Here is a 27,683-nt window from a genome sequence, read left to right on the forward strand (position 1 = left end):
AAGAAAGAAAGAAAGAAAGAAAGAAAGAAAGAAAGAAAGAAAGAAGGAAAGAAAGAAAGAGAAAAAGAAAGAGAAAGAAAGAAAGAGAAAGAAAGAAAGAAAGAAAGAAAGAAAGAAAGAAAGAAAGAAAGAAAGAAAGAAAGAAAGAAAGAAGGAAAGAAAGAGAGAAAAAGAAAGAGAAAGAAAGAAAGAAAAAGAAAGAAAGAAAGAAAGAAAGAAAGAAAGAAAGAAAGAAAGAAAGAAAGAAAGAAAGAAAGAAAGAAAGAAAGAAAGAAAGAAAGAAAGAAAGAAAGAAAGAGAGAAAGAAAATACTTGACTATGCCCATCTGTAGGGCCCATTCCAGGTTCTCGACCTCAGTTTGGACAGTTTCTCAACTGGAATTCTTTGATCCCAAATAATAGCACTTTACCTTTAGCCCGGCAAGCTACCGAGAGTATCCCGCCCGCACAGCAGAGCCTGGCAAGCTATCTGTGGCGTATTCGATATGCCAAAAACAGTAACAAGTCTCACAGTGGAGACGTTATTGATGCCCGCTCGAGCAAATTGATGAACAATGAGACGACAGTGCTACCCTTCTGACTGCCTCCTGAGGTTTTAGATTACTTTCTAAGTCTGAATTTTAATTTTTAAAAGTTATAACGTAAATGACATCGGACTCCAGTAATCATTCTTCTTTTGCAATCAGCATCCCAACCACCAAATGGCATATACATTCTCCATTTGTTCTCCATTATCTGCCATGATTATTACCATCCTTCAATAGACAGTATAATCCAGCATGTTTATTATCTACCTCCCTTTTGGGGGGTTTAGATGATTTTTTTTTGTGGGTATGTATGTGTGTGTGAGGGGGCATTCCTCTCGATGCTTGGGGGTCAGAGGTAACTTTCAGATCTGTATTCAGGAATTACTCCTGGGAGGTGCTTGGGGCATCATATGGGATACCATGGATCAAACCCAGGTCAGCTGGATCCAAGGCAAGCATCCTATCTATAAATCTGGCCACTATTATCTAATTCCCTTCACTTGAAGAGAAACACCTTGACAATGGGACTATTTGTCAGTTCATTAAATAAATAAATAGCCTAGCACAGTACAGCCTTTCAATAACCAAGAAGCAATGATAACTTATTTTTTTATCCTTTATTTTAAAACCAATTCATCTTCAAAGAAGACATGAATAAGGCTTTGTTATAGCAATATGCTATAATTTTTAAATCACACTTAAACCTTTGTTTTCAGGTATGCATTTTCTCTAAATGCTTTGTGAAAGTAAAAAAGATCTGTTCTAAGGACAACCGAAAATGCATGGTTTAGTGTGCATATTCATTTAAAATTTCCAAAGAAGTTAGAGGCGCTCAACCCTCTGGGAGAACACAGTGGCAGCAGAGAATGAAGAATCCAGTAAAATGCCAGCTCTGGAGCAGGCGTCCACAATGTGGCACATCCCAGAGCACACTGCAGGCCACTGGGGCCCAATGCACATTCTCCTAAAGTGAGCACTTCCAGAACTATGTGCAGGGGTTCGAGAAAGAAGAGGAGGCATTGTTTACTGGTTTCTGAAACCACAATCTTTAGGTCTCCTTCTTGAAATGTTCTCTCCGTATATGAAAGAACAGACGATAGTTCTCATCAATAAACCTTTAAAAAAAATGTTAATTTGTTCCCTTAACAGAGCAGATGAAAGGAAACCCTTTCTCTTGGTTCAATATATGAACCCATGCTCCGATGATGTCAGCAGTTCTTAGTTCACGAGTTCCATCCACAGGTATCGTCTTCCATCACAACTTCAAGATTTCTGGCATTCCTTTTTCCGAACCTTTGACTTGGGTGCTGTGAAAAGAGCAGAGGAAACGCAAAGGTAACTCCACATCCAATTCCCTGTCTGACCTGTTTCCAAGCGACACATGAAAGGTGGTTGGGAGAAAGAAACTGACCGTTTGGATTCTCCTGTTTGTAGAAGGCCTTCAACAGATCCACGGCCTCCTCCGCCCGATATCCAGGAATGCACTAACGGAATGAGAGAATGAGGAAAGGTATTTCAACACGCCACTTGTGCCCCACAAAAAGAGCAATATCTATATAATTATGTAAAACATATTTCAGATAGTGTTAACACACGTTCTGCACAGGGAAGACAATTTCCAGAAGAACAGATGTACATTGAGTTTTCGCTTTTTTTCCCCCCCCCCGCCATTGAGTTTTCACGTAAGGACCTTGATATATTTTACAATGGCAGAGCAGAAGCATGCACAGTGCCTTGAGTCTCAACCCCAGCAACCTCCTGACATATTTATATAAATATAAGGTGTGTGTGTGTGTGCGTACATGCACATGCGCATGCTTATACATGTCTCTGAAGTTTTGACAAAGGAGTTTGAATTTGGATACATCATCTCTTTTGAGGCACAACAAATGACAAAATGAGTGGAGAATTAGAGGGAGGCATGTCTGGAAGCAATGCATGGAAGGCGAGAGGGGTCAGCCCTGGTGCTGAGAGTGGCCGCTCTAGGTGTCCTGGAGGAATCTCCTTTTCCTGTGTGTCTTCAGCCCACTCTTGCCTGGGCCTAAAAAGCCCACACAGCTGCCATCACAACAAGCAACCTTCTGTGGTATCACTGCTCTTGGGGGTCCCACAGATAAACTGGGACCAAACAGTATCTGTCCATTCTTTTTGTCACTTATTTCAATGAGTCTAATGCCCTCAGTGTCAGCCACTTGCCATACATGGCAAGACCGGCTTCCTTTTTTTCTGGCTGGGTAACAAGCCATATTTTCTTCACAGAGAGGGTAAAACAGTAGTTGCCTAAGACAAAGGGGTAGAAGAAATGGGGAGCCCCCACCATCTGACTGGCACTGACATTTACCGGGAAGGAGGCTCAGGGGGGTGTAACATACAGCACCCCTGACCACAGTTCATGGGGAATGTACTGGAAGCTTAAAAGTTGTCATAAGAGTTGAAATTTTTCTCTTTTTTCTTTTTCTTTTTGGGTCACACCCAGCGATGCTCAGGAGTTACTCCTGGCTCTGCACTCAGGAATTACTTCTGGCAGTGCTTGGGGGACCATATGGGATGCCGGGGATCGAACCCAGGTCGGCCACATGCATGGCAAATGCCCTACCCGCTGTACTATTGCTTCAGCCCCAAGAGTTGAAATTTTCTCACTGCAACAATGACGGCAAAGTGAGTGGTACCTACGTGTTACTGTAACCATCCTCCGCTGTCCGCTGACAGAGGCCAAGCTCCACACTAACCTACTGTAAACAGAGCAGGAAACATTCCCAAAATGCCAGTGGGGACAGTATCTTCACACACGTTGGGAGGTGTTGGTGGGGACAGCAGGAGATGTCCTGAAAGGCCGGGACTCAGCCAAGAGAAGTGCTGACACTTCAGAGAGTCAGACCCTCACCCTGGGCTCTGATCTGGGGGCATAAATGACCCAGGGCAAGGCGCAAGCTACCCTGGCATTGAAAAGGGACAGGCTAGGTCCCATCATATGCATAACAGGTTAAGAGCACAATCATGGAACAAACCTTGTCATGACCCAAAAAGAATGAACTGAATAAAGACTCTGCTTGGGTTAGGAAAGACTAACCCGGCCTGAGGACTGCGGTCTGGGATATATAGCGAGATGTCCCCAGGAAGAGCCACCCTTTAAGCTGAAGTTAATCTATCTTTTAGCCTGTGTATACAAAAAGGACATTGCTCTCAAGTAAACTATGCAAAGGACAGAAAGGAAAGAGAAAAAGCAATAATTCACTTACATATACAAAAATCCAGAGTCCTCAGAAGATTTGACTTGACAAATCAGGGGGTCTGATTTGGAGATGTTAGCGATTAACAGACAGGGGGAGCTGAGCAAAGGAGGGGTTAAAGAAAACAGAGGATTGGGAGTTCCTGATGGAATTGGGTGTGCCTCCGGAGCACTGTGGTGGGTGTAACTCAATAAACTTAAGTTCCCTGCAGGGGTTGGAGGGGGAGGGAGAAAGGACAGACCAATGTTATCCAACACACCAAGAGCCCCAAGAGACTGCACGTTCCCACCCTGACTCCTCAATCAACCGAGCACCCTCTAAGAACTCACGCACCTATCGGGAGGTGCAAGTAGCTGGAAATTTCGGAAAGGCAAGAGCTGGGTGGTGTTACCTGAAACGGCATCCCCGTGTTGGGTAAGTCGGCAGAGGCGATATTCAGAATGGAGCCGCAGCCACCGAAGCGTTCATTCTGACAGCCGTACACAACCAGCGGGATTTCTGAGAGGGAATTAAGGCACAGGGGGCTCGGCAGCTGTCCCCGCAGACCTGGGGGAGGGTCTACAACAGTCACCGGAGAGACAAGGGCGTGCTAAGAGCAATTGGGCTTCGGTTTTGTGCTTGACCCAGCAGAGGGGTTAGTTCAAAGGGGTGGGTCACAAGCTGAGCATGCGCAAGGCCAGGGGCTTGACCCGCAGCACATGCAGCACCCACCCTGGCACCTCAGGGTGCAGCTCAGGTGCCCTGACCAAGCCCTGCCAGGAGAGGCCGCTATGAAAAACAAACAAACAAAAATATTACAAACCAACCAACCATTGCAATACAATACTTCTTCTATGACACAAGAAAGAGTGTTTAAAGGGCTTAAACATCAGTATTTCATCGCCAGAGAGGCAGTACAGTGGGTTGGGTGCTTGCCTTGCATGCATCCAACTTGGATTTCATCCCCCGCTCCCCGTAAGGTCCCTGAGCCCCACCAGGAGCGAATACTGAGCACAGAGCCAGGACCCAGCCCTGAGCACTGCCCAAAGTGGCCCCAAAACAAAAACAGACAAACAAAAATCCTTCAAAATTAAAAATAAAATTAAAAAAATAAATAATAATAAAGTCCAGGCACCCTACCAGGCAGGATGAAAAGAAAATTCTAATTTATCATAAATAAATCTAATTTATCTTTATAAAGTTGAGATTAAACATGCTATCAGATGCCAGAATCTTTGTATTACTTTTGAAGTGATAAACTTTTATTTTATTACACATAAAAATATGCAATTAGGAAATGGAGTTTTGTTTTTTGTGGGTTTTTTTTTTTTTTGCTTTTTGGGTAATACCCGACGATGCACAGGGGTCACTACTTCTGGCTCCACACTCAGGAATTACTTCTGGAGGTGCTCAAGGGACCATATGGGATGCTGGGAATCAAACGTGGGTTGGCTGCGTGCAAGGCAAATGCCGTAACCGCTGTGCTATCGCTCCAACCCGGAAATAGAGTTTTTGAATTATCCAAAAAATTTTTAAGCGGTGCTCAGAGGCGTGGAGCACGTGTCTCACAAGCAGGAACCCGAGGGTGAGCCTGAGGCCCCTAGTTCAGAGTTGGGTATAACCCCGAAGGAAACAAAACCTCTGAAGACTGACCTGTAGTCAGTATTTGTTTTTGCTTTCAGGTTCACACCCAGCCATGCACAGGGGTTACTCCTGGCTTTAAACTCAGGAATTAGTCTGGCGGTGCTGGGGGACCAAATGAGATACTGGTAATTGAACCCTGGGTTGGCCATGAGCAAAGCAAACGCCCTACCCAATGTACTATCGCTCCAGCCCAATAGAGGTTGGAGCGATTTGTGTCACTTATTATATGCATGGCATAATTCAACAGCTGTAACTTTATCAAGTCCCCTTTACTTACAACTATAATATCATAAACTACTATGCTTTTCATCTTATATTCACTTGTATTAAAATTTTTTCATATGGGGTCAGAGAGTTCGTACGGAGGGTGAGGCACTTGCCGTGCATGCAATCAATCCTCGTCCAGATCCCCACACATGGGGCCCCCTGAGCAATGCCAGGTGTAGCAGCAAAATAAATACATAAAGAAAATTTTCCAAATGTCACAGTAGGTGTTGACCACACAAAAAAAGCAGAAACATTTTACACTTTCTATTACAGAAAGGTATCAGTGCCTATTTGTCAAATGACTTCCTGTGTACACTATTTTATAATCCACTCTGTTACAATTATGACTATGGAACAATTTAGTTTCATGCTCTTCTTCCTCTAGCACATTTATTTAATGGTTCTATATTATTTGCTACAAAAAGCAATAGCCACTTTAAAAAATCGTCCCTGTGCACCGTACCCTGTATCTCCTCTTAGTTTTCATAAATCTGTTTCCTTCTGTCCCCAGCAGGTTATCTGGCCACCCTCAGACTCAGCCCCCCTCTGTGAAAGGATACTCATCAGGCGGAGGGCAGCTGCACACATGATGCACGGCTCCACGGTCACGTACAACACGGTGTGCTCAAATACCTCAGAAGGATTCTTGCCATTTTGCTGGCACCAGTCGAGGACCTGATCGATGGCCACCATTTCTGCATGTCGAGTAGCCTGACGAGAGAGAGAGGGAGGGGCTTGCGCTGAGATTCTTCGCTACCCATCACTATGTATTACTAGTATTCTGATATAAACACACCCCAAAGAGCTGATAATTTCTGCCAACATTGGAACGGATAAAGGACTTTGGACACTCTAATTGACAATACATGCCCTAATGCAAGTATCAAAATCTCATCCAAGGCCCCTACTCTAAGATGCCGCACGAAATACTCCATACTTTTAATGAAGTACCTATGAGCCTTAAGGGATGCTCTTTCCATTGAAATGACATAAAGGAGAAAAAAAAAAAAGAATCTTTTAATTTTTGGTTTTCAGGTCAGACCCAATGGTGCTCAGGGCTTACTCCTGGCTCTGCACTCAGAGAGCAATCCTGGAGGGGGTTGGGGGCCAAATGGGATGCTGAGGATTGCACCTGGGTCAGCTGAATGCAAGGCAAATGCGCTACCTGTTGTAGTCTGCCCCTGTATCTCCCCCCAAAAAAGAATTTAAAAAAAAAATTTTATTAGTGAATCACTGTGAGGTACAGTTATAAACTTATGAACTTTCATGTTTGCATTTCATTTACCCATCCCTCCACCAGTGCCCATTCTCCTCCACCAATGTTCCCAGTATCCCTCCCACCACCCCCATCCCAACACCCACCACCCCAACACCCACCCCCCCACCCTGCCTCTGCAGCAGGGCATTCCCTTTTGTTTTCTCTCCTGTTGGATGCTGTAGTTTGCAATAGAGGTATTGAGTGGCCATCATGTTTGGTGTATAGTCTACTTTCGGCACACAGCTTTCAACCCGAGTGGGTCCTCGCAGCATTCTCTACTAGGTGTTCCCTTCTCTATCTCAGCTGCCTTTTCCCCCAGCATGTGAGGCCAGTTTCCAAGCTGTGGGGCAGACCTCCTGGTTCTTATCTCTACTACTCTTGGGTGATCAAAAAGAATTTTTAAAGATGGTTTCTAAACATGTAGGGAATGCTGGAGACTTTCAGAACTTGTGCTCCAATTTCAAACATCATGGTTGATGGTCTCGCTCTGAGCAGATCTCTAGGGGTTCACTGAAAAGTCTTCACCTGCGTTGGAGGGGAGGCTTTCCGGGCCGGGGACCTGGAGAGTCAGCGAAACTAAAATCTGAATTCTAACCATGACATTCCTAATAACATGGCTTCACCAAGTAGCGAAACTTCCGGAAGCCTCGATTTCCCCACAGGCCACACGGGCCCTATCTCTCACAGAGCATCAGCCGCATCGGTGACACAGCACTCCGCCAGGTGACCGTTCTTTGTGATACTCACGGTAACTGCATTTACCAACCGGCTCACACGGATTGAGCACCATGGACAATCCACTGTGCTACATTTTGTGATGCTGAAAAAGCTCCCTGTTCTCTTAGTGGGGGATATAAAGCAGCGCATGCATGCACGCTCGAACACACACACACACACACACTTTTTTTTTTTTTAAATGATGTACATTTGAAGGCTATATGTTAAAATGCTCTATGTTCCTTCAGTGATGACTCTAGGAAACGGGTCCGGGGCACATACCTGGCAAGCAGGATCCCTTCCTTATCTTTAGCACTGCATGCCTGCTGTGTTCCAGCACTGCCACCTATGGCCCTAGGGGCCTGCCATCACTGTTGGGTGTGAGATTTGCCACACTGCCATGCCCTAGCATTGAACTGTCCCGGCCCAGCTGGCCAAGTATACAAGTATAACTGAGAGTGGCCACTAAACCCACTGAGGATTGCTTGCTTGGCGGTGTGTGTGTGTGTGTGTGTGTGTGTGTGTGTGTGTGTGTGTGTGTGTGTGTGTGTGTGTGCTTTCCCTTCTGCTCCAAAATAAAAAAAGAATTAAATGAATAAATGAATGAATAAATGATCTCCTGGCAAGGTATGGAAAGTACTGATGCATTGAGCCAAGAAGTTGTGTGTGCCAAAGACATATGGAACAAATCAGAAACAGTGCTGAAAGGCAGTTGAAAGCAAACCCCCAAAGGTAGTTGACTGCAAAAGTGTTTCTTCAAAGAACTCCCCCCAACTCAAGCGCTTTTTAAAAAAATCAGAACAAAGTCATGCAATTTGCAGTGACATGGACGGAAGGAGAGGCTATCATGCTGAGGGAAGTCAGTCAGAAGGAAAGGGAAAGACACTGAATGGCCTCTCTCAGGTGTGGAAGTTAAAGACACACAGAGAGGCAGCAGCCAGGAGGCAAAGGGGGCGTAACTCACCCTGATGGGAGAAATAACCCAGAAAACTGAATTGGGGGGGTTGGAGGAGGGCCCCTGGGACGGGTGAGAGGTGTGGAACTGTGTGCATGAGAAACATCATCGAATGCATTGCAAACCACAGAATCTCAATATGAGAATAGAAAGAAAGAAAGAGAGAAAGAAAGAAAGAAAGAAAGAAAGAAAGAAAGAAAGAAAGAAAGAAAGAAAGAAAGAAAGAAAGAAAGAAAGAAAGAGAGAGAGAAAGAAAGAAAGAAAGAAAGAGAGAGAGAGAGAGAGAAAGAAAGAAAGAAAGAAAGAAAGAAAGAAAGAAAGAAAGAAAGAAAGAAAGAAAGAAAGAAAGAAAGAAAGAAAGAGAGAGAAAGAAAAACTCTGATTCAGTGGGTCTGGAGAGGTAGTACAGAAGTTCGGGTGCATATGTGGCCAGTAACCAACTCTAGTTGGATCGCCAACACCACAACAGTCGTTGAGGCGCTGCTGGCATGGCCCGGGGGCTTATTGACACCACAGAATCTTTACAGCATGACAGGCTCGGGCCCTTGCGCTGAACCACCAGCTCTGGTGGCTAAGAATCGCCGGGTGGAGTCCCTGGGCCTCCTGAGCACCGCCGGAGAGACCCCTTCCTTCCCCACCCTTCAAAAAAAAAAAAAAAAGAATTCCTGAATCAAACCTTTCCAGAACCTTCTACAACACTGATATGAACCGAGTCATCTCAATCAACCAGAAACTGAGCTTGAGAGGAGGGTTTGAGACACAGCGGGAGGATGGAAGAGCCAGTGCAGGAGGCAAACCTCAGTTTGATCCCTGGCATAAAAGGGGGCTGCCCCGAGCACGGCCAAGACTGATGCCTATATAAGTGGATCAATATGGAAAGTATTATGCTAAGTGAAATGAGTCAGAAAGAGAGGGACAGACATAGGAAGACTGCACTCATCTGTGGAATATTAAGTAACAGAGCAGGAGACTAACACTCAAGAATAGTAGTATATAATACCAAGAGGTTGGCTCCGTGGCTTGGAAGCGGGCCTCACATGCTGGGGGAAAGTCATTCCAGATAGAGTAGGGAACACCAACTAAAATGTGGTTGGAGATCCCGTGCAGAAAGGGAGATGCGGGCTGAAAGTAGACTAGAGACTGAACACGATGGCCACTCAATACCCCTATTGCAAACCACAACAACCAAATGGAAAGAAAGAACAAAATGGAATACCCTGACACAGAGGCGGAGTGGGGGGACGGGGGATGGGATTGGAGGGTGGGAGGGATACAGGGTTCATTGGTGGTGGAGAATGGACATTGGTGGAGGGATGGGCTCTCGAACATTGTATGAGGGAAACACAAGCATGAAAATATGTAAAGCTGTAACTGTACCTTCACAGTGACTCACTAATTAAAATAATAAATAAATTAAATTTTAAAAAAAAGAGTGATGCCTAAGCACACAACCAGGAATAGCCCCCGAGCACTGTACACTGCATTGTAGCACTGTCACCCCGTTGTTCATCAATTTGCTCCAGTGCGGGCACCAGTAACACCTCCCTTGTGAGACTTGTTGTTACTGTTTTTGGCATATTGAATACACCACAGGGAGCTTGCCAGGCTCTGCCATTTGCCTTGCACGCAGCCAACCCCGGTTCAATTCCTCTGTCCATCTTTGAGAGCCTGGCAAGCTACTGAGAGTACCCCACCCCCGAGCACTACCAGGTGACAAACCCTGGGTCACTGGTGGGTTGAAAAGATATCCTTGGAACATTTAATCATTTAAGGTTCTCCGTGTTAAATATGTGGAACAAGACAACAAGCCACAAAGAGGAAGGTTCAGCAATTACCTGAAACACAGAATTCCGGGGTCTGGAGAGCTAGCACCGTGGGTAGTGCATTTGCCTTGCACACAGACCACCTGGCTTCAATCCCTGGCAACCCGTATGGTCCCCAAGCTCCCCCTGTCCCCACGCCCCGCCCCCACCAAGAGTGAGCCCTGAGAACAGAGCCAGGGGTAAGCCCTGAGTCCCAAACAAAACAAAACCAAAAATACAGAATCCTATTCCCGAATAACTAGATCAACTAATTAATGTGTTATATATGTCATTTATTGCATAGATACTTTGATACTCATGTAATAACTGCTGTGTGAATCTGGTTCTTTGCAAGTTGTTGATTCCATTTTAGTTTTCGGCTTCGCTGGGGAAGAAGGGCGGGGCCCTCCCCGGCAGCTCTCAGGGAGCCCAGGAGCTACTTGCTGCCATACTCAGCCCATGTAGAGGTCCGTTCAATGCCCGGGCACAGCAACGCTGGGCACATGGTACTTGGTTCTTGCATGCAAAGCCTGTGCCCCAACCTTACTATCCCCAGGCCCTCAGTTTCCTTTCTGATGGCTCTTACGGGTGAAATTTAAATTCCCACAACACCACGGCAAACACCCACTGGTTTCTCAAGATCACAGAATCCCATCAAGCGCCCTGTGTGTGTGGTGTGATGGGCAGAAGCTATCGAGTCCTTCCTGTTAAATCTAAAATTCGATACTTAACTTGTACACACTGTGAAGCATGTGAGGCCATGTTCAAGAAAGTTCACTGAACTCATGAACTAGTCTTAAACCACTGTAAATGAAAGTTAAACATATCCACTACATATAGTTACAGAGTCAGAGGGTGGGGGGAGCCTTTACTCTCTTGCATCATGATCTGAAATACAAAACTGCTTTTGTGTAACCCCCTTAGACCTCCAAAGTTAAGCTGAGAATATTTTTGGAGGGTTGGTCTAGGTACTCTGGATTTACTCCTGACTCTGAACTGGTCGGGGAGAGGTGGGAATCATTCCCAGGATGAGTGGGGAAGGGGATTAGGAGGACCAGGAAGAATCACTCCCAGTGATGAAAGTGGAACTTCGCAGTCCTGGGAATCGAACCAGGTTGGCTACATGAGAGGCAAGTGACTTAAGTAATTCCTATACAATCTGTCTAGCTTTGAGGATATTTTGATTTACCAGGAGAAACACATTATTTTAAGGAACATAAAAATGTGTTGAGTTCAATGGATGTGTTGTGTGAAATAGAATTCCCATAGGCTAGATTTGCTCACAATGAAGATGTTGATTCCATGGTGACATGCTCATGAAACAAAATCCCATCCTGCATTTCACTCGGGTTACGGTAAAATTTCATGGGAAGAAAGTCAGTCCTGAAGATTTTATTGCTTCATTCAATTTGTCTAAGTTTCATAAATTTTAAAGGATCAACAATGAATTTGGGAGCAGGCCCTAGGTTCGATCCCTGGTACTTCCAGGTACTGTACCAGCTACAATGGAACTCTGGTGGGTTCCCAGTGGGGATACTGGCCCACAAAAGAGAAAAAATAAAATCAACATGTATCACTTCCATCACCAAAGGGTTTTTTTTTAAAAAAAAAGATAAAGGACCCTGATCCCTCAAAAAATATATATAAATGCCCCTTCCATTATTCCTATGGGATTTCTTATAACAATTTCTCAGTGATTGTGTCAAGTTTATCCACATCCACTATTGCTGTGACATGCTTACAATTATGATACTCAGCTCACGTAATTTATAATACTATTAATGGTGTGGTTCGTGCATGAAACATTCTAGACCACACCTGACACCAGAATGCCCTCTTCCCTCTACCACTGTCCCAGCCCACATACATTTTTCGTCTGGTTTACTTCATTTCTTCCTTTCCCCACAACTTCATTGTTATAGACCATAAGGCAGCCAACAGGAACTTCAGTATTCTCTAGGGCATCTTTGGCCTGAAAAACAAAGTGGAAAATCTAAGGTGCAATGTCAACTACTTGAAAATCCTATAGGGAAGAAATAAAAGCATCAGATGGAGCACACACAGGGAGAAACGTCAGAACAAGGCAACGCAGCTACACTTTCCCTTTTCTCAATATGGTCCAACACTCGATGCCTTGCTCCCTCTGTCCTCAGTTGTGTTCAGGTTATGGGAGACTCGAGAGGAAATTTTCTTAAGTCCTGAGTATTCTGATTTTTTCCTTTTCCTTTGTAGCAGAAGTGATCAACAGACTTCCTAACTCATGTTCTTTAATGGCCCAGCTCTATGAAACTTTCCAGAGCCAGCAAATGGTAAATGAATAATTATAAATTCCTCATTAAAAAAAAAGGTTCTTGCTTAATTCTCTAAATATTATAGAAAATATCTACTAGAATTCCAAACCCAAGTTAGCCAGACTTGATGTGTCCCTGTGCCCATAATTTCTACTGATAGACAACAAAAGTGTACGAACATTCTATTTAAAAATGTCATGTGATCCACGGAACATTTTCTAAAATAGACCATGTACTGGGCCCCAGAACATACCTCAATAGAATCGGAAAAATAGAAATTGTATCAACCATTTTTTCAGACCACGATGCGCTGAAGATAGAAGCTAACCACTCACAAACACGGAAAATCAAATCAAACACCTGGAAACTAAACAATTCAATGTTGAACAATGAGTGGGTCAGGAAGGAAATCAAGGAAGAAATCAAAAGATACTTAGAAACTAATGAGAATGAAGACACGAGCTACCAAAACCTATGGGACGCAGCTAAAGCCGTGTTAAGGGGAAAATTTATAGCTCTCCAAGCATTCCTCAGGAAGGAAGAAAGGACCCACATAGATAGCTTGACTTCACGACTCAAGACCCTAGAAAAGGACCAGAAAAAGGACTCCAAACCAGACCGAAGGAAAGAAATAATAAAAATTAGAGCAGAAATTAATGACATCGAAACCAAAAAAACAATCCGAAAGATCAATGAAACAAAGAGTTGGTTCTTTGAGAAAATAAATAAGATTGATAAACCGCTAGCAAGACTCACAAAGAAAGAAAGAGAGAAAACTCTAATAAATCGAATCAGAAATGAAAAGGGGGACATCATAACAGAAACCAGTGAGATTCAAAAGATCATTAGAGACTACTTTGAAGGTCTTTACGCCACAAAAAAGGAGAACCTAAAAGAAATGGATGGATTCCTTGATTCCTACAATCTCCCAACACTGAAGAAAGAAGACCTGGAATACCTGAATAGACCCATCAATGTTAAGGAAATTGAAACTGTAATCAAAAACCTCCCCAAAAACAAAAGCCCAGGCCCAGATGGTTTCACTGGCGAATTCTTCCAAACATTTAAAGAAGACCTATTGCCTGTTTTCCTCAAACTTTTCCAGGAAATTGAAAAAACAGGAACTCTCCCAAACAGTTTCTATGAAGCACATATCTCCCTAATACCAAAAGCAAACAAAGACACCACTAAGAAAGAAAATTACAGACCAATTTCCCTGATGAACACCGATGCGAAGATCCTCAACAAAATACTAGCAAATAAGATCCAACAACTCATCAAAAAGATCATACATCACGACCAAGTGGGATTCATCCCAGGGATGCAAGGATGGTTTAACATTCGGAAATCAATCAACATAATCCAGCATATCAAGAAAAGTAAAGACAAAAACCATATGATCATATCAATAGATGCAGAGAAAGCATTTGACAAGATCCAACATCCTTTCATGATGAAAACCCTCGCCAAAATGGGGTTTGGAGGAACTTTCCTCAAGATAGTCGACGCCATCTATCACAAGCCTACGGCAAGCATTATCCTCAACGGGGAAAAACTAAGGGCCTTTCCTCTGAGATCGGGCACAAGACAAGGATGCCCACTCTCACCACTCCTCTTCAATATAGTACTGGAAGTACTTGCGATAGCTATTAGACAAGAAAAAGAGATTAAGGGCATCCAGATAGGAAAGGAAGAAATCAAACTCTCACTATTTGCAGACGACATGATACTATATCTAGAGAAGCCTAAAACCTCTACTAAGAAACTCTTAGAAACAATAGACTTATACAGTAAAGTTGCAGGCTACAAAATCAATACCCAAAAATCCATGGCCTTCATATATGCAAACAATGAGGCAGAGGAAAGGGACATGAAAAAAGCAATCCCATTCACAATCGTGCCCCAGAAAATCAAGTACCTCGGAATCAGCTTAACCAAGGAAGTAAAAGACCTTTACAAAGAAAACTACAAAACGCTACTCCATGAAATCAAAGAGGACATGAGGAAATGGAAACATATACCCTGCTCGTGGATAGGGAGAATCAATGTTGTCAAAATGGCAATACTCCCTAAAGCATTATACAGATTCAATGCGATCCCAATATGTATACCCATGACATTCTTCAAAGAAATGGATCAAGCAATCCTAAAATTCATATGGAATAACAAACGTCCAAGGATAGCTAAAACAATTCTTGGGAAAAAGATGATGGGAGGCATCACCCTCCCCAGCCTCAATCTTTACTACAAAGCAGTAACAATTAAAACAGCATGGTACTGGAACAAAGGCAGAGCCGTAGACCAATGGAACAGGGTGGAATATCCCTACACACAACCCCAAATGTATGATCATCTAATCTTTGATAAGGGAGCAAGAGAGGTGAAGTGGAGCAAGGAAAGCCTCTTTAACAAATGGTGCTGGCAAAACTGGACAACCACATGCAAAAAAATGGGTTTAGACCTTGACCTGACACCATGCACAAAAGTCAGATCAAAATGGATTAAAGACCTCAACATTAGACCACAAACCATAAGGTACATTGAAGACAAGGTCGGCAAAACCCTCCACGATATTGAAGATAAAGGTATCTTCAAACGTGACACAGAACTAAGCAATCTAGTAAAAACAGAGATCAACAAGTGGGACTACATTAAACTAAAAAGCTTCTGCACCGCAAGATATACAGTGACCAGAATACAAAGACTATCCACAGAATGGGAAAGGATATTTACACAATACCCATCAGATAAGGGGTTGATATCAATGGTATATAAAGCACTGGTTGAACTCTACAAAAAGAAAACATCCAACCCCATCAAAAAATGGGGCGAAGAAATGAACAGAAACTTTACCAAGGAAGAAATACGAATGGCCAAAAGGCACATGAAAAAGTGCTCTGCATCACTAATCATCAGAGAGATGCAGATCAAAACAACCATGAGATACCACCTCACACCACAGAGACTGGCACACATCCAAAAGGACAAAAGCAACCGCTGTTGGAGAGGATGTGGGGAGAAAGGGACCCTTCTACACTGCTGGTGGGAATGCCGGCTAGTTCAGCCCTTTTGGAAAACAGTATGGACGATTCTCAGAAAACTAGAGGTTGAGCTCCCATTTGACCCAGCAATACCACTGCTGGGAATATATCCCAGAGAGGCAAAAAAGTACAATCGAAACAACATCTGCACATGTATGTTCATCGCAGCACTGTTTACAATAGCCAGAATCTGGAAAAAACCCGAATGCCCCCAAACGGATGACTGGTTGAGGAAACTTTGGTACATCTATACAATGGAATACTATGCAGCTGTTAGAAAAAAGGAAGTCAAGAATTTTGTAGTTAAGTGGATGGGCATGAAAAGTTTCATGCTGAGTGAAATGAGTCAGAAAGAGAGAGACAGACATAGAAAGACTGCACTCATCTATGGTATATAGAATATCAGAGTGGGAGACTAATACCCAAGAACTGTAGAAATAAGTACCAGAAGGTTGACCCCATGACTTTGCGGCTGGCCTCACGTTCCGGGGAAAGGGCAACTCAGAGAAGCAATCACCAACTACATTGTAGTTGAAGGCCATGTGGGGGAAGGGAGTTGCGGGCTGAATGAGGGCTAGAGACTGAGCACAGCGGCCACTGAACACCTTTATTGCAAACCACAACAGCTAATTAGAGAGAGAGAACAGAAGGGAATGCCCTGCCACAGTGGCAGGGTGGGGTGGGGGGGAGATGGGATTGGGGAGGGTGGGAGGGACGCCGGGTTTACGGGTGGTGGAGAATGGGCACTGGTGAAGGGATGGGTTCCCGAACTTTGTATGAGGGAAGTATAAGCACAAAAGTGTATAAATCTGTAACTGTACCCTCACGGTGATTCTCTAATTAAAAATAAATAAATTATTAAAAAAAAATGTCATGTGATCTATAGAGAATGGCCTGGAAGATTCTTTAAAAATAAGGATACCAGAGCAGGTGCAGATGTGTGGAGAAACAGCCCCTTATTCATTGCTGGTGGGAATGCCAAACGGTCTAGTTTTTTTGGAAAACGACATGAACATTCCTCAAAAAACTGAAAATTGAGCTCCCATTTGACCCAGCAATACCACTTCTGGAAATACATCCTGGAGGTCCAAAAATACAGCAGTTCTATGTTCATTGCAGAACTATTCACAATAGCCAGAATCTGGAAACAACCTGAGTGCCAGAGAATAGACAAATGGATAAAGAAACTATGGTATATCTACACAATGGAAGTATACAGCTGTCCGGAAAAATGAGATCATGAAATTTGCCTATTAATGGATGGACTTGGAAAGTATCATGCTGAGTGAAATGAGTCAGAAGGAGAGGGACAGGTATAGAATGACTGCATTCATTTGTGGGATATATAAGAAAACAAAACAAAGCAGTATGAAACTAATATCCAAGGCCAGGTACATGGACCAGGAGGACTGGTCAATGGTTGGAAATTACCACAAGGGTGTGGGGGCAGAAGGTAGTTAAGATAGAGGAGAGTCCATTGTGACGGCGTTAGTTGGAAATGATCACTCTGGACAAGAACTGAGTGTTGAAAGTAAGTAAAGGGATATACATGATCATCTTTCAGCATCTGCATTGCAAACCATAATGCCTAAAATGAGAAGGGGGTGCAGAGAGAGAGAGAGAGACAGAGAGAGAGAGAGAGAGAGAGAGAGAGAGAGAGAGAGAGAGAGAGAGAGAGAGAAGAGAGGTGCCTGCCACTGAGGCAACAGGGGTGGAAGATGATGGCGGCGGGGGGGGGGGGGGGCGGCAGTTGAAGCAAAACTAGGGATATCGGTGCTGGGAAATGACACTGGCAGAGGGATGGGTGTTGGGACATTGTATGACTAAAACTCAATCATGAACAACTGTGTAATGCTTTATCTCATGGTGATTCAATAAAACAAACAAACACAATTTAAAGATGCCCATAAGCATTAAGAACAAAACAAAAAAAAGCATACATGGGACTGGAGACATAGAATAGCAAATTAGGCACTTGCCTTGCATGTAGCCAACCTGGGTTCCATACTCGGCACCTCTTCTTGTCCCCCCAACACCCACCAGGATATTGGATCTCTGAATGCAGAGCCAGGAATAAGCCCTGCACGGCACCAGGTATGTCCCCAAAACTAAAATAAAAATGAAAGAAACATTCATGGGGCAGAAGGGACTGCTCAAAGGGCTGAGTGATCACTCTGTAGGTGGGAGGCCCAGGTTGGACCCTGAGTACTACAGTTACCTAAGCATCGCTGGGAGTGAGGGACACAGAAGTGTATATAGCTAGGATTAAGCTTCCACCCACACCCGACCAGGTGGCACAAACACCCAAAAAGGTAGACATACAAACAGGCATGTTTTGTGCAGGGTGAAGATATATTCTGAGAAATGCGTGCTTAGGACATTTCTTTAATGTGCCACTATTGCAGAGTGTACATGCACGAAAGGAAATGGCACTGCACGAATTGCTGATACAGCTGACACCAAACACTGAAGGGTTTGGGGATAACAAACTCCCACACACTTGAAAAGGTCTGATTTACGGTCGGCCCTCCATGTATGAGGTGTGCATCCATAGCTCCAACCAGCATCCAAGATGGGTAGAACCTGAGATTGGCTGACATCATGAAAGAGAACCACCAAAGAAAAAAATGTGTGCGCAAGTAGGCCCAGGCGATTCAAATCTCTGTGTTTCAAGGGCCAACCTCATACAACCATCATTGTTATATTTATAGTGTCACACTGACCTAAACACCCTTATGCAGAGCACAACTAAACAAATCCCACTCCAAAGATTTGGATTCTTAAAAAGAAAAATTGTTTGGAAGCTGGAGCGATAGCACAACGGGTAGGGCTTGCATGCAGTTGACCCGTGTTCGATTCCCAGCATCCCATATGGTCCCCCAGCACTGCCTGGAGTAATTCCTGAGTGCAGAGCCAGGAGTACCTCCTGTGCACTGCTGGGTGTGACTCAAAAAGCAAAAAAAAAAAAAAGTTTGTGTTTTGGCCCATACTCAGCAGTGTTTAGGACTTCCTTCTGGTTCTCTGCTCGGGGATCACTCCTGACGGCACTTGGGGGACTGTATGTCGTGTGGGGATCCTGAACAAGAACCGGCCATGTGCAAGGCAAAGCATGTCCCCCCACGATCTCTCATCCTCTCCTAAGTGTTTTTGGAAAAGGAATATATGTCTCCAAAACCTTGTGGAAGAATGTAAGAGTTAAATTCTTAATAGCCTACACCTGGATGGACTGTCGTCCACCAAAAAAGAATGGATAAAGAAAGGTTGGGGATGCAGCACAGTGGCAAAGGGCCTTGGAACAATCCTGGGGGGGCAGGGCGAGTGAATTCTGGCATAGTCACGCAATCAAATACTGTCCAGTAATAAAAAGGAACCCGTTGGGAGATGTGTGCTGAAAGTGGGCAAAAGGTCAAACATGATGGCCTCTCAGTATCTGTTCTGCAAACCATAATGCCCAAAAAGGGGTTGGGGGGGAGAGAAAAGAGAGAGAGAAGACACAGAGAGAGAGAGAGAGAAGTGAGAGAGAGAGAGAGAGAGAGAGAGAGAGAGAGAGAGAGAGAGAGAGAGAGAGAGAGAGAGAACACAAGTGCCTGCCATAGAGACAGACTGGGGGGAGGAGTGGAAGGAGGGATAAGGGGCATATTATGGTGGGAAATGTACACTGGGGGAGGGATGGGTGTTGGAACACTGTATGACTGAAGCCGACCATGAAAGCTTTATAACTGTGTATCTCACAGTGATTCATTAAAAAAGTTAATTCAAAACAAAGAAGGAATAGGGCCACAGTGTCACTCAGTAGGAGTGTATGACTTGCTGGTGTGAGGCCCTAGGTCCAATCCTTAGCAATGATCATAATATGAAGAAGAAAAAGGAGGATGAGGAAAGAATAAAGGAGGAAGAAGAAGGAAGAGGAAGAAGGGGATGAGAGGGAAGACGGGGAAGAGGGAAAATACTAATATTCACGAGCATGGAGGAATCTAAAAATCTAAGGGTTACGCTGGTCATGGGACTCAAGCACGAAGGTGCACATAACCAGTGAGTCCCTTTTGTGAAGATCTATAAGAGATAAAAATGAATTACAATGATAGAACCTGGAACAGTGCTTGTTGCACGGAAGAGGCATGGAGAAAGGCCAGAAAAGGATATAATGACATTTTGGGGGTCAGTGAAACACTCATCTTGATGAAGGGTTTGGCCTATAGATGTTTATGTCATCCAAAATGGAGTGAGTGATAAATTTTAGACTTGTGTGTTTCACCATATATAAAGCATACCGCAATTTAGGGGGGGAAAGGAGAAAAATAAGTTTAAAAACACATCACCATCACCCTAGGAATTGCATGCCTGAGATAAAATCTATGTCTCCCGGAGATGAGTGGAAAGGAACTTCCACTGAACTAGCAAACGACCACTTTGTCCATTTGCAGTCCAAGTATAGCCAGACTTGTACAAATACAACTAGTCTTTATGGGAAATGTTGATTATAATTCTAAGAATTTTAGGCTTAACATTGGGTTGTCCTTTCTCCACCCACAGAGAGCTTAGGTTACCTGAATTACACCCACTACAGTGCTCCTGGGTACACACTCAGTTCCACCTCCGGGCACTCCCAATACTTCATGTTTGTCTTTAACCTCTTCTTTGTGTTCTCCTTCCCCAATATGTCAGTCACAGATATTTCCAAGTCAGACACAGTAACTTATAAAATCAAACCTTCTGATGGCTCTGGATTTTGTAAGTAAAATACTGCTTTTCTCTTTCCTTTATGCCCTTTGCATATTTTGATTTTAGAGCAAAGTCCTTTTTGTATAGGCACAGGAAGACAGTTAATGCTATGCTTTTGTAATATAGGAGTCAGTTGACTCTGAAATATTTATTCCTGTGCATCTGTCATATTTACTTGACAAGCCTCAGTTGCCCTTAGATTGACCTTAGCTCCTTATGCCTCAAAAAGTGGGTCCCACGAAGGACTTGGATGGACCCAGGGCAAGCTGTAAGCTACCTGTAAACATGGGACTGTTTAAGGGCCATAAGAAATCACTGTATCACTGTTATCCCATTGCTCATAGATTTGCTCAAGCAGGCACCAGTAACATCTCCATTGTAAGATTTGTTGTTACTGTTTTTGGCATATCGAATATGGCACAGGGAGCTTGCCAGGTTCTGTCCTGAGGGCGAGATACTCCTGGTAGATTGCCGAGCTCTCTGAGAGGGGCAGAAAAATCGAACCCAGGTGGGCTGCGTGCAAGGCAAACGCCCTACCTGCTGTGCTATCGCTCCAGTAAGTCATGGAACAAACTCTGTCATGATCCAAAAAGAAGTAACTGAATAAAGACGCTATCAGGGTTAGGAAAAACTAACCAGGCCTGAGGACTGTAGTCTGGGAAATACAGTGAAATGTCTCTGGGAAAAGCCACCTGTGAATCAAGAGAGATCTTTTTAAGCTTAATCTAGGATACAGATACAGGTCTATAATCTCTTACTGTGCTTATACAAAAATAACTAAAATATTATTAAAAAGTAAATTTCATATGATTTTTCACATGGATTACCAGTAAAAGAAAGGAGAAAGTAACATGTCCCTAGGTGGAATTCCACCCCAGGTGGATCTTCTAGAAGGAATCTAGAGTGTGGAAGTCCCTAAATTGGAATGCTGCCCTTGGGTGAATATCCTAGGACAATGTCCCCTGGGGGAGGGGCTTTACATCCATGTATTATTTCTGTTAATGTTCAATCATGCCTATGTGTAACTGCTGAGCCCCAACCCTTCACGATTTCTTTATAATAATCCTGATTGATCTGAATAAACTGCCACTGGTTACCAGCCTATGGACCCATTCCTTCATCCATCAGCTGGGGGGGGGGATGGTCACTGGCTTCAAATGCACCAGGGGACCCTTGTCGCCACAGGATGGTGACTCAGACAGAGAGGCATGGCATTACCAATTTTGCCAGGCAGACACACAGAAGACGACATTCCCAATTCAGCGTAGACATCCACAGAGCACGGGGCACAGTACAAAGCTGAAGGCAGTCCAGAAACAATTCTCTCTCTCTCTCTCTCTCTCTCTCTCTCTCTCTCTCTCTCTCTCTCTCTCTCTCTCTCTCTCTCCCCTCTCTCCTCTCTCCTCTCATCCCACTAGACTTCATAGCAACCATCACTTCATACCGTCACACTCACATTCTTAGCTACTTCCATCAAGCTCAGCCAACAAGCTCAGCCAATGGCCAATGCTTTTCAATTTGACTACAGGAGGGAGACAGGGAGACGTGGAACTACCAAACCGCACCTCCTTTTCCTTCTCTGGGAGGGTGGGGCTGGGGGCTGAGGGGTTCAGAGCGGGACCCGGGGAAATGGAAGAGAGCGTGCCTGACACAGGAAGACCACCTTCTTCAGGAACGACTAACGAGCTAGTTTTGACCCACTTCTGTGCAAATGGCTCAAGTATGCTCAGCTGGGGAGTCTGAACAGCTGCAAGGCTTGGTGGATACAGAGAAAGGTTCAGTGGAAATGTCCCACAGGCTGCTATGAAAATGACAGCCAGGGGCTAGGCACGCTGCTGGCTCTGAGTGAACGCCTCAGCCTGAGGTCCTGAGCCTCCTCCATCCCTGGCACCAATCAGGAGGAACTGGAGGAATTACGGAGCTTATCAAATGCATGCGGAAAGGAACGCCAAAGCAGCGGAGACCAGGATAGCTAGAGATCCTGAACAGCGACATGGGGCAGGCACTCATCACGCAAGAAACGTGACGTAAACTGTGTCCAGGATTCCCTGTGACCCAGGGGCAGAAGGAGGTCAGATCATTTATTCATCCATCAAATACCCATTGTAGATCTTGAGGCCGGAAGATGAACATGGATGAACACAGTAGCCCTAACTGCAATCACAGGTGTCCTGGTAACAGGGAGCTGGGAGAGATTTGCCAGAATGCGAAGGGCAAAGTGACGGGAAACAGAAAGCGTTGAAGACATTACACGGTTGACTTTGCGGACAGGATATGGGGACATGAACCGTGCCAAGGCATGTGGCTTTGGAAGCTATAAAAAGGCACAGGAACATATGCTCTCCCGCCGCCTCCAGGGGGAGCCCAGGCCTGCTGCCTCACTAATCTGGAGAAACAGATTCGGACTCCAGGTCTTTGGAGCAGAGGATAAACCTGTGCAGCTTTAAGCCACCAAGTAGGGGTCATTTGTGGCAGGAGCCATAGGAACCCAATAGACTGGGCTAAGAGGAAGGAAAGATAATGGGTGAAGGAGATAGAACAGTCTCTGTTGCAGTGAGGTGCTATCTCCTTGTTGTTTTGATTTGCATTTCTCTGATTAGTGACTGCAGACCCTTTATCCTGTGCATTTAGTCATCTGCATTTCTTGAAGAAGTTCCTGTTCATCTCCCCATTTTTTTTTCTTTTTTGGGTCACACCCAGCAATGCACAGGGGTAACTCCTGGCTCTGCACTCAGGAATCACTCCTGGCGGTGCTCAGGGGACCATATGGGATGCTGGGAATTGAACCCGGGTCAGCCGCGTGTAAGGCAAACACCCTACCCGCTGTGCTATCACTCCAGCCCCTCATCTCCCCATTTTTTGATAAGGTTGGATGTTTTTTCTTGGGTCCCCGCCCCCCCCCTCCACTGTTTTATGTCTTGGATATTTATCCTTTGTCAGGTGAGTGGTGGGCAAATACTTCTCCCAGTCTGTGGGCTATCTCTGCATTCTGGTCATCTTAGTGAGGCGCAGAGGCTTCTCAGTTTAATGCAATGCTATCTGCTTGCCTCCACTTCTACTTGCTTGATGGGAGGTATTTCATGCTGAAAAAGCCTCCAGCTTCAATGTCACGGTGAGTTCTGCCTACACACTGTTCACTTAAAATCTTGCCTGCATGGGAGAACCAATCAGGAAGCAGGAACGATTCAATGCGGGGAATATAACTGAGACATAAATGACAGCACAGGCAGGAAACAGCAGCTCCCACACACGCGTTCCGCTGCAGAACAAAGGAAAAGCCAACAAGACAAGAAGCTTTGGGCCCTGGCAGCATGAAAAGAACACAAAGCTCCAGTGACAGACCAGCTGCCCAGCAGGAGCACTGGACAAGGTGGAACTGGACCATCAGGAACACCGTGGGACCGGATGAGGCACCTGGACTTGGTACATGAGACATTGTGAGGTCAGAGACTATAGCCAATAACAAAACCATACAAACTTATACAGCAAAGGACTGGAGCTATAGCACAGTGGGTAGGGCGTTTGCCTTGCACGTAGCCGACCTGCGTTCAATTCCTCTGTCCCTCTCGGAGAGCCCAGCAAGCTACTGAGAGTATCCTGCCTGCACGGCAGAGCCTGGCAAGCTACTGTGGCATATTCAATATGCCAAAACAGTAACGAGAAGTCTCACAATGGAGACATTACTGGTGCCCGCTCGAGCAAATTGATGAGCAACGGGATGACACTGCTACAAAGCAAAAGTGCTATACAGCAAAAGAAACTAGAATACCAAAGATATTTGGGGTTCTGTGTGCTAATTTTACATATAGATATTCTCCGAGGACCCACCCCGAGACCTCGCTGGAATGTGCTCTATTAACTAACCATGAACCCAAGTAACCCCAAGATTTGTTAGAACTTGACAGACCCTTGGCACTTAGAGGCTAAAACTTCTTGGTCGCTACCTGCACCCACCTGGATCGGGCAGAAAGGATGCGACAGGTAGCCACAATTCTGACCGTGTGGACAGTACGTGTCTGCTCAAACGTGGTGCTGCCGGCTCTGCAGATGACTCACCCCCTCACGCCACTTCACACCCCAAGACACCCCTGGGATCTGCTTGTCCTTGGCGCCGCTGCCTGCTGCTGACAAACGGCCAGGACTGCTCAGCATCACAGCTCAGCTAGTGGGCACTTACGACCACCGATCCCCGCTGCTGCTGAGCACAGGAACCTCTGCCTCCTGACCCACCCCCCACGCAGCTTGCTGCAGCCCAGCCCTGTCCTCTACAGGGCACCCCTCACTGCACACTGCCAGCACATCTCCAGGAAACTCAGGACCACAGTCACTGCCTGTGGAGTGGCTGTCGCCCAGGCCTGCTAGAACTCTTCCCCTTGCTCCTCGCACGGCATCAGGCACAATGAAGCAACCGAGAAGGCACCTTGCAGGGATGGGAAAAGCCAAAAGTCTTGGAAAGCACAGCAGGGTGTTTTAAACTCCCGGATGAGCAGCTGTGGGGGGGGGGGGAATGGTCCAAGAGCCGTGCATGCGTCTGACTTTGGTGTGATCCCTAAGGTCATGTGTATCCACCCCTCCAGGTATAGCCCTGGACGCCCCCGAGCACCACTGGGATGGACCCAGTGGTCCCCGGAATTGCAGAACCTGAGTAGCACCTCCCCCCACCCAGGTGTTTACCCTGAACTACTGGCTTGTTTGGCCAAGAGTCATGAGGAGAGGCCTCTGGGTACATTAAGAAGTACCCACCACCAGCACCACCACCCAAAATAACTACATGAACAGACACTTCATCAAATAAATCATACGGTTGAGTCCTCAGCACCGCCTGAGGTGACTCTGGAGTGCCCTGAGCATCCCTCGGTGACCCTCATGATTCCTGGCACAGCAGGGCCCGAGCAGCACCACATCCACGAACCCTACAATTCAAGAAGACCAGAGAGAGAGAGAGAGAGTGCAGGCACTTGCCTCGCAGACAGCAGACCCACGGTCCATCTCCAATAAGCCCATATGACCCCCAGAGCATCACCAGAAGTGATCCCTGAGCACTGTGAGGTGCAGGCCCGAACCCGAAATAAATAAATCCATAAACCCATGCTGGGATGGGAAAGCTCCCCCAGGGGACTGAGGACGGGAGACTCGAGTTTCATCTGGGCACTCGGTACTGCAGGGAAGGTCATGCCAAGGTGCAATAGCAGCTCTGAACGCCAACGGCCAGCAGAGCACCGTGCTCAGGCTACTGCCGAGACAGAAAATGAGGCTGAGGAGGCGGAAGCTCTTCTGGAAGGATCACGGCTCACTAGGCTCAGGGCCGTGCTGCCAAGGAAGGTGGAGGGACCAGAGAGAGCAGACAAGGAGGAGTATGTGCATCACTTCAAAGCTGCGCCAAGGATGAGACGGCTGCAAGAATCAACCAGGCCGTGGCTGAAGGGCAAACAGTCTGAACGCAGGCACGGATGAGGTGACACTGAGGAGGCCCGAGAGGCCGTTTCTGAGGAGGTGATGATTGAGGAGTCACCAGAATGGGAACAGGATCATAAACCTGAAGAAGCAGCAAGAGAAAAGAAGTGCAGAAGAAAAAGGTCCCAGAGAAAATTCCCAGCACAGCCTTCAGTGGAGCTTTCTGCAGCCCCCAACAAGCTTCTTCAATAATTCTGAAAACATCGGGCTGGAACGATAGCACAGCGGGTAGGGCGTTTGCCTTGCACGCGGCCGACCCGGGTTCGATCCCCAGCATCCCATATGGTCCCCTGAGCACAGCCAGGAGTAATTCCTGAGTGCAGAGCCAGGAGTAACCCCTGTGCATTGCCAGGTGTGACCCAAAAAGCAAAAATAATAATAATAATTATAATAATAATTAAAAAAATAATTCTGAAAACATGGATCCAACATTAAATCGTTTCAACAACAGAGGAATTCTCTCAGTGCATGATCTGGCTACAAGTAAATCGACCACAAGAAAAACAAGCAACCCAGTCACTGCCAGCCACCTATGCTGAAAGGGTGCCCCTTCCTCCCTGGAGGGCACCTTCTAGAAGGAGGCCTGGTTCTGATCAGAGGCTCACACACCGACAGGTGGCAGCGCCCGAAGACCTTCCAGTGCCATGTGGAGGTGACGTGAAAGGCAGGGATAGCGAGAGCCAGCCCTGCGCAGGCCTCAGCTCAGGAGTGCGCTGATGTTCTCACTTTGAACAAAAAGGATTCCAAAAGTATATAGGGAGGAGAAGGCGAAAACTGAGTGGGAAAGGGAAGAAGAGACAGATGAGAAGCAACAGGGGCAGGGGGCAAGGGGATTCAGGTACAACGGAGTGAAAGAGCAAAACAGCCAAACCAGAGTGAACGACACTGAAGTCACAAGACTCAAATGCTAGCAACATAATTTTTAAAAGTTCCTGTCAAGATGCAGGCTGGGGGCTTGGGAGGGGACTAGGTGGGGGAGGAAAGGGCATGCGGAGAGGAGGGGTCGGAACCTGAGAACGCTGGCAGAGGGAAGCTAACACTGGTGTGGGATCTGTGCTGGAACATTGTATGACTAAAAGTCAACTATGATGAACAACTTTGTAACAAAGTGCTTTAACAAAATACATTTTAAAAAAAGTTTAGAAAATATATCAGTTGAGGCTGAAGAGAACAGGGGTTAAGGTGCTTGTCTCGAATGCAGCACATCCCGATTTCCATTTTTGGAATTATATGGTCCTCAAGCATGGTCAGGAGCAGCCCAACGCTTAGAACCAGGAGTTATCTATGAGAGTTTCCAGGTGTGGCCCAAACCTCAACCCTAAAACACACACACACACACACACACACACACACACACACACATACACACACCAGGTGTGGCCCAAACCTCAGCCCTAAAACACACACGCGCGCGCGCACGCGTATGTGTGTGTGTATATATATATATGCATATATATATATACATACACACACATATATATACATATATATATATATGTGAGGAGGTAGCTCAGGTGAACTCTTTTTTTGTTTTTTAAAAATCTCGTATGCTGCATTGTACTGTACTTTTCCTATGTCTAAATGTTTCTATACAAAGATGCCATTGTGGGGGCCAGAGAGATACTACAGCAGGTAAGGTGCTTGCCTTGCATGTCGCTTACCAGGATTCGATCCCAGACACCCCAGATGGTCTCTGGAGCTGATCCGGAATAATTCCTGAGTGCATAGCCTGGACTAAATCCTAAGCACCAGTCCTAAATCCTAAATTTTGACTTGGTGTGGCTCCAAGACAAAAC

At 45.5% G+C, this 27,683-nt stretch overlaps 1 protein-coding gene across 2 annotated transcripts in view; it reads right to left on the reverse strand.

Annotated features, from left to right (window-relative positions):
• Positions 1-1,125: 1,125 nt before the first annotated feature.
• The window catches only part of ADAT2 (adenosine deaminase tRNA specific 2), a 32,252-nt gene continuing 5,694 nt past the window's right edge, over positions 1,126-27,683 (reverse strand). Inside the window, exons 2-6 of one of the 2 annotated variants that reach the window (XM_055137232.1) lie at positions 12,247-12,351; positions 6,208-6,358; positions 4,149-4,255; positions 1,939-2,011; positions 1,126-1,834 (exon numbers count right to left, since the gene is read on the reverse strand). In XM_055137232.1, the coding sequence (XP_054993207.1) occupies positions 1,791-1,834; positions 1,939-2,011; positions 4,149-4,255; positions 6,208-6,358; positions 12,247-12,351 (480 nt within the window). In that variant the 3' untranslated portion in view covers positions 1,126-1,790. The remainder of the gene's footprint in view (positions 1,835-1,938; positions 2,012-4,148; positions 4,256-6,207; positions 6,359-12,246; positions 12,352-27,683) is intronic. The other variant, XM_055137233.1, reaches the window with a different exon arrangement.

This window comes from Sorex araneus, chromosome 4, assembly GCF_027595985.1.
Source record: "Sorex araneus isolate mSorAra2 chromosome 4, mSorAra2.pri, whole genome shotgun sequence".
Taxonomy (NCBI): domain Eukaryota; kingdom Metazoa; phylum Chordata; class Mammalia; order Eulipotyphla; family Soricidae; genus Sorex; species Sorex araneus.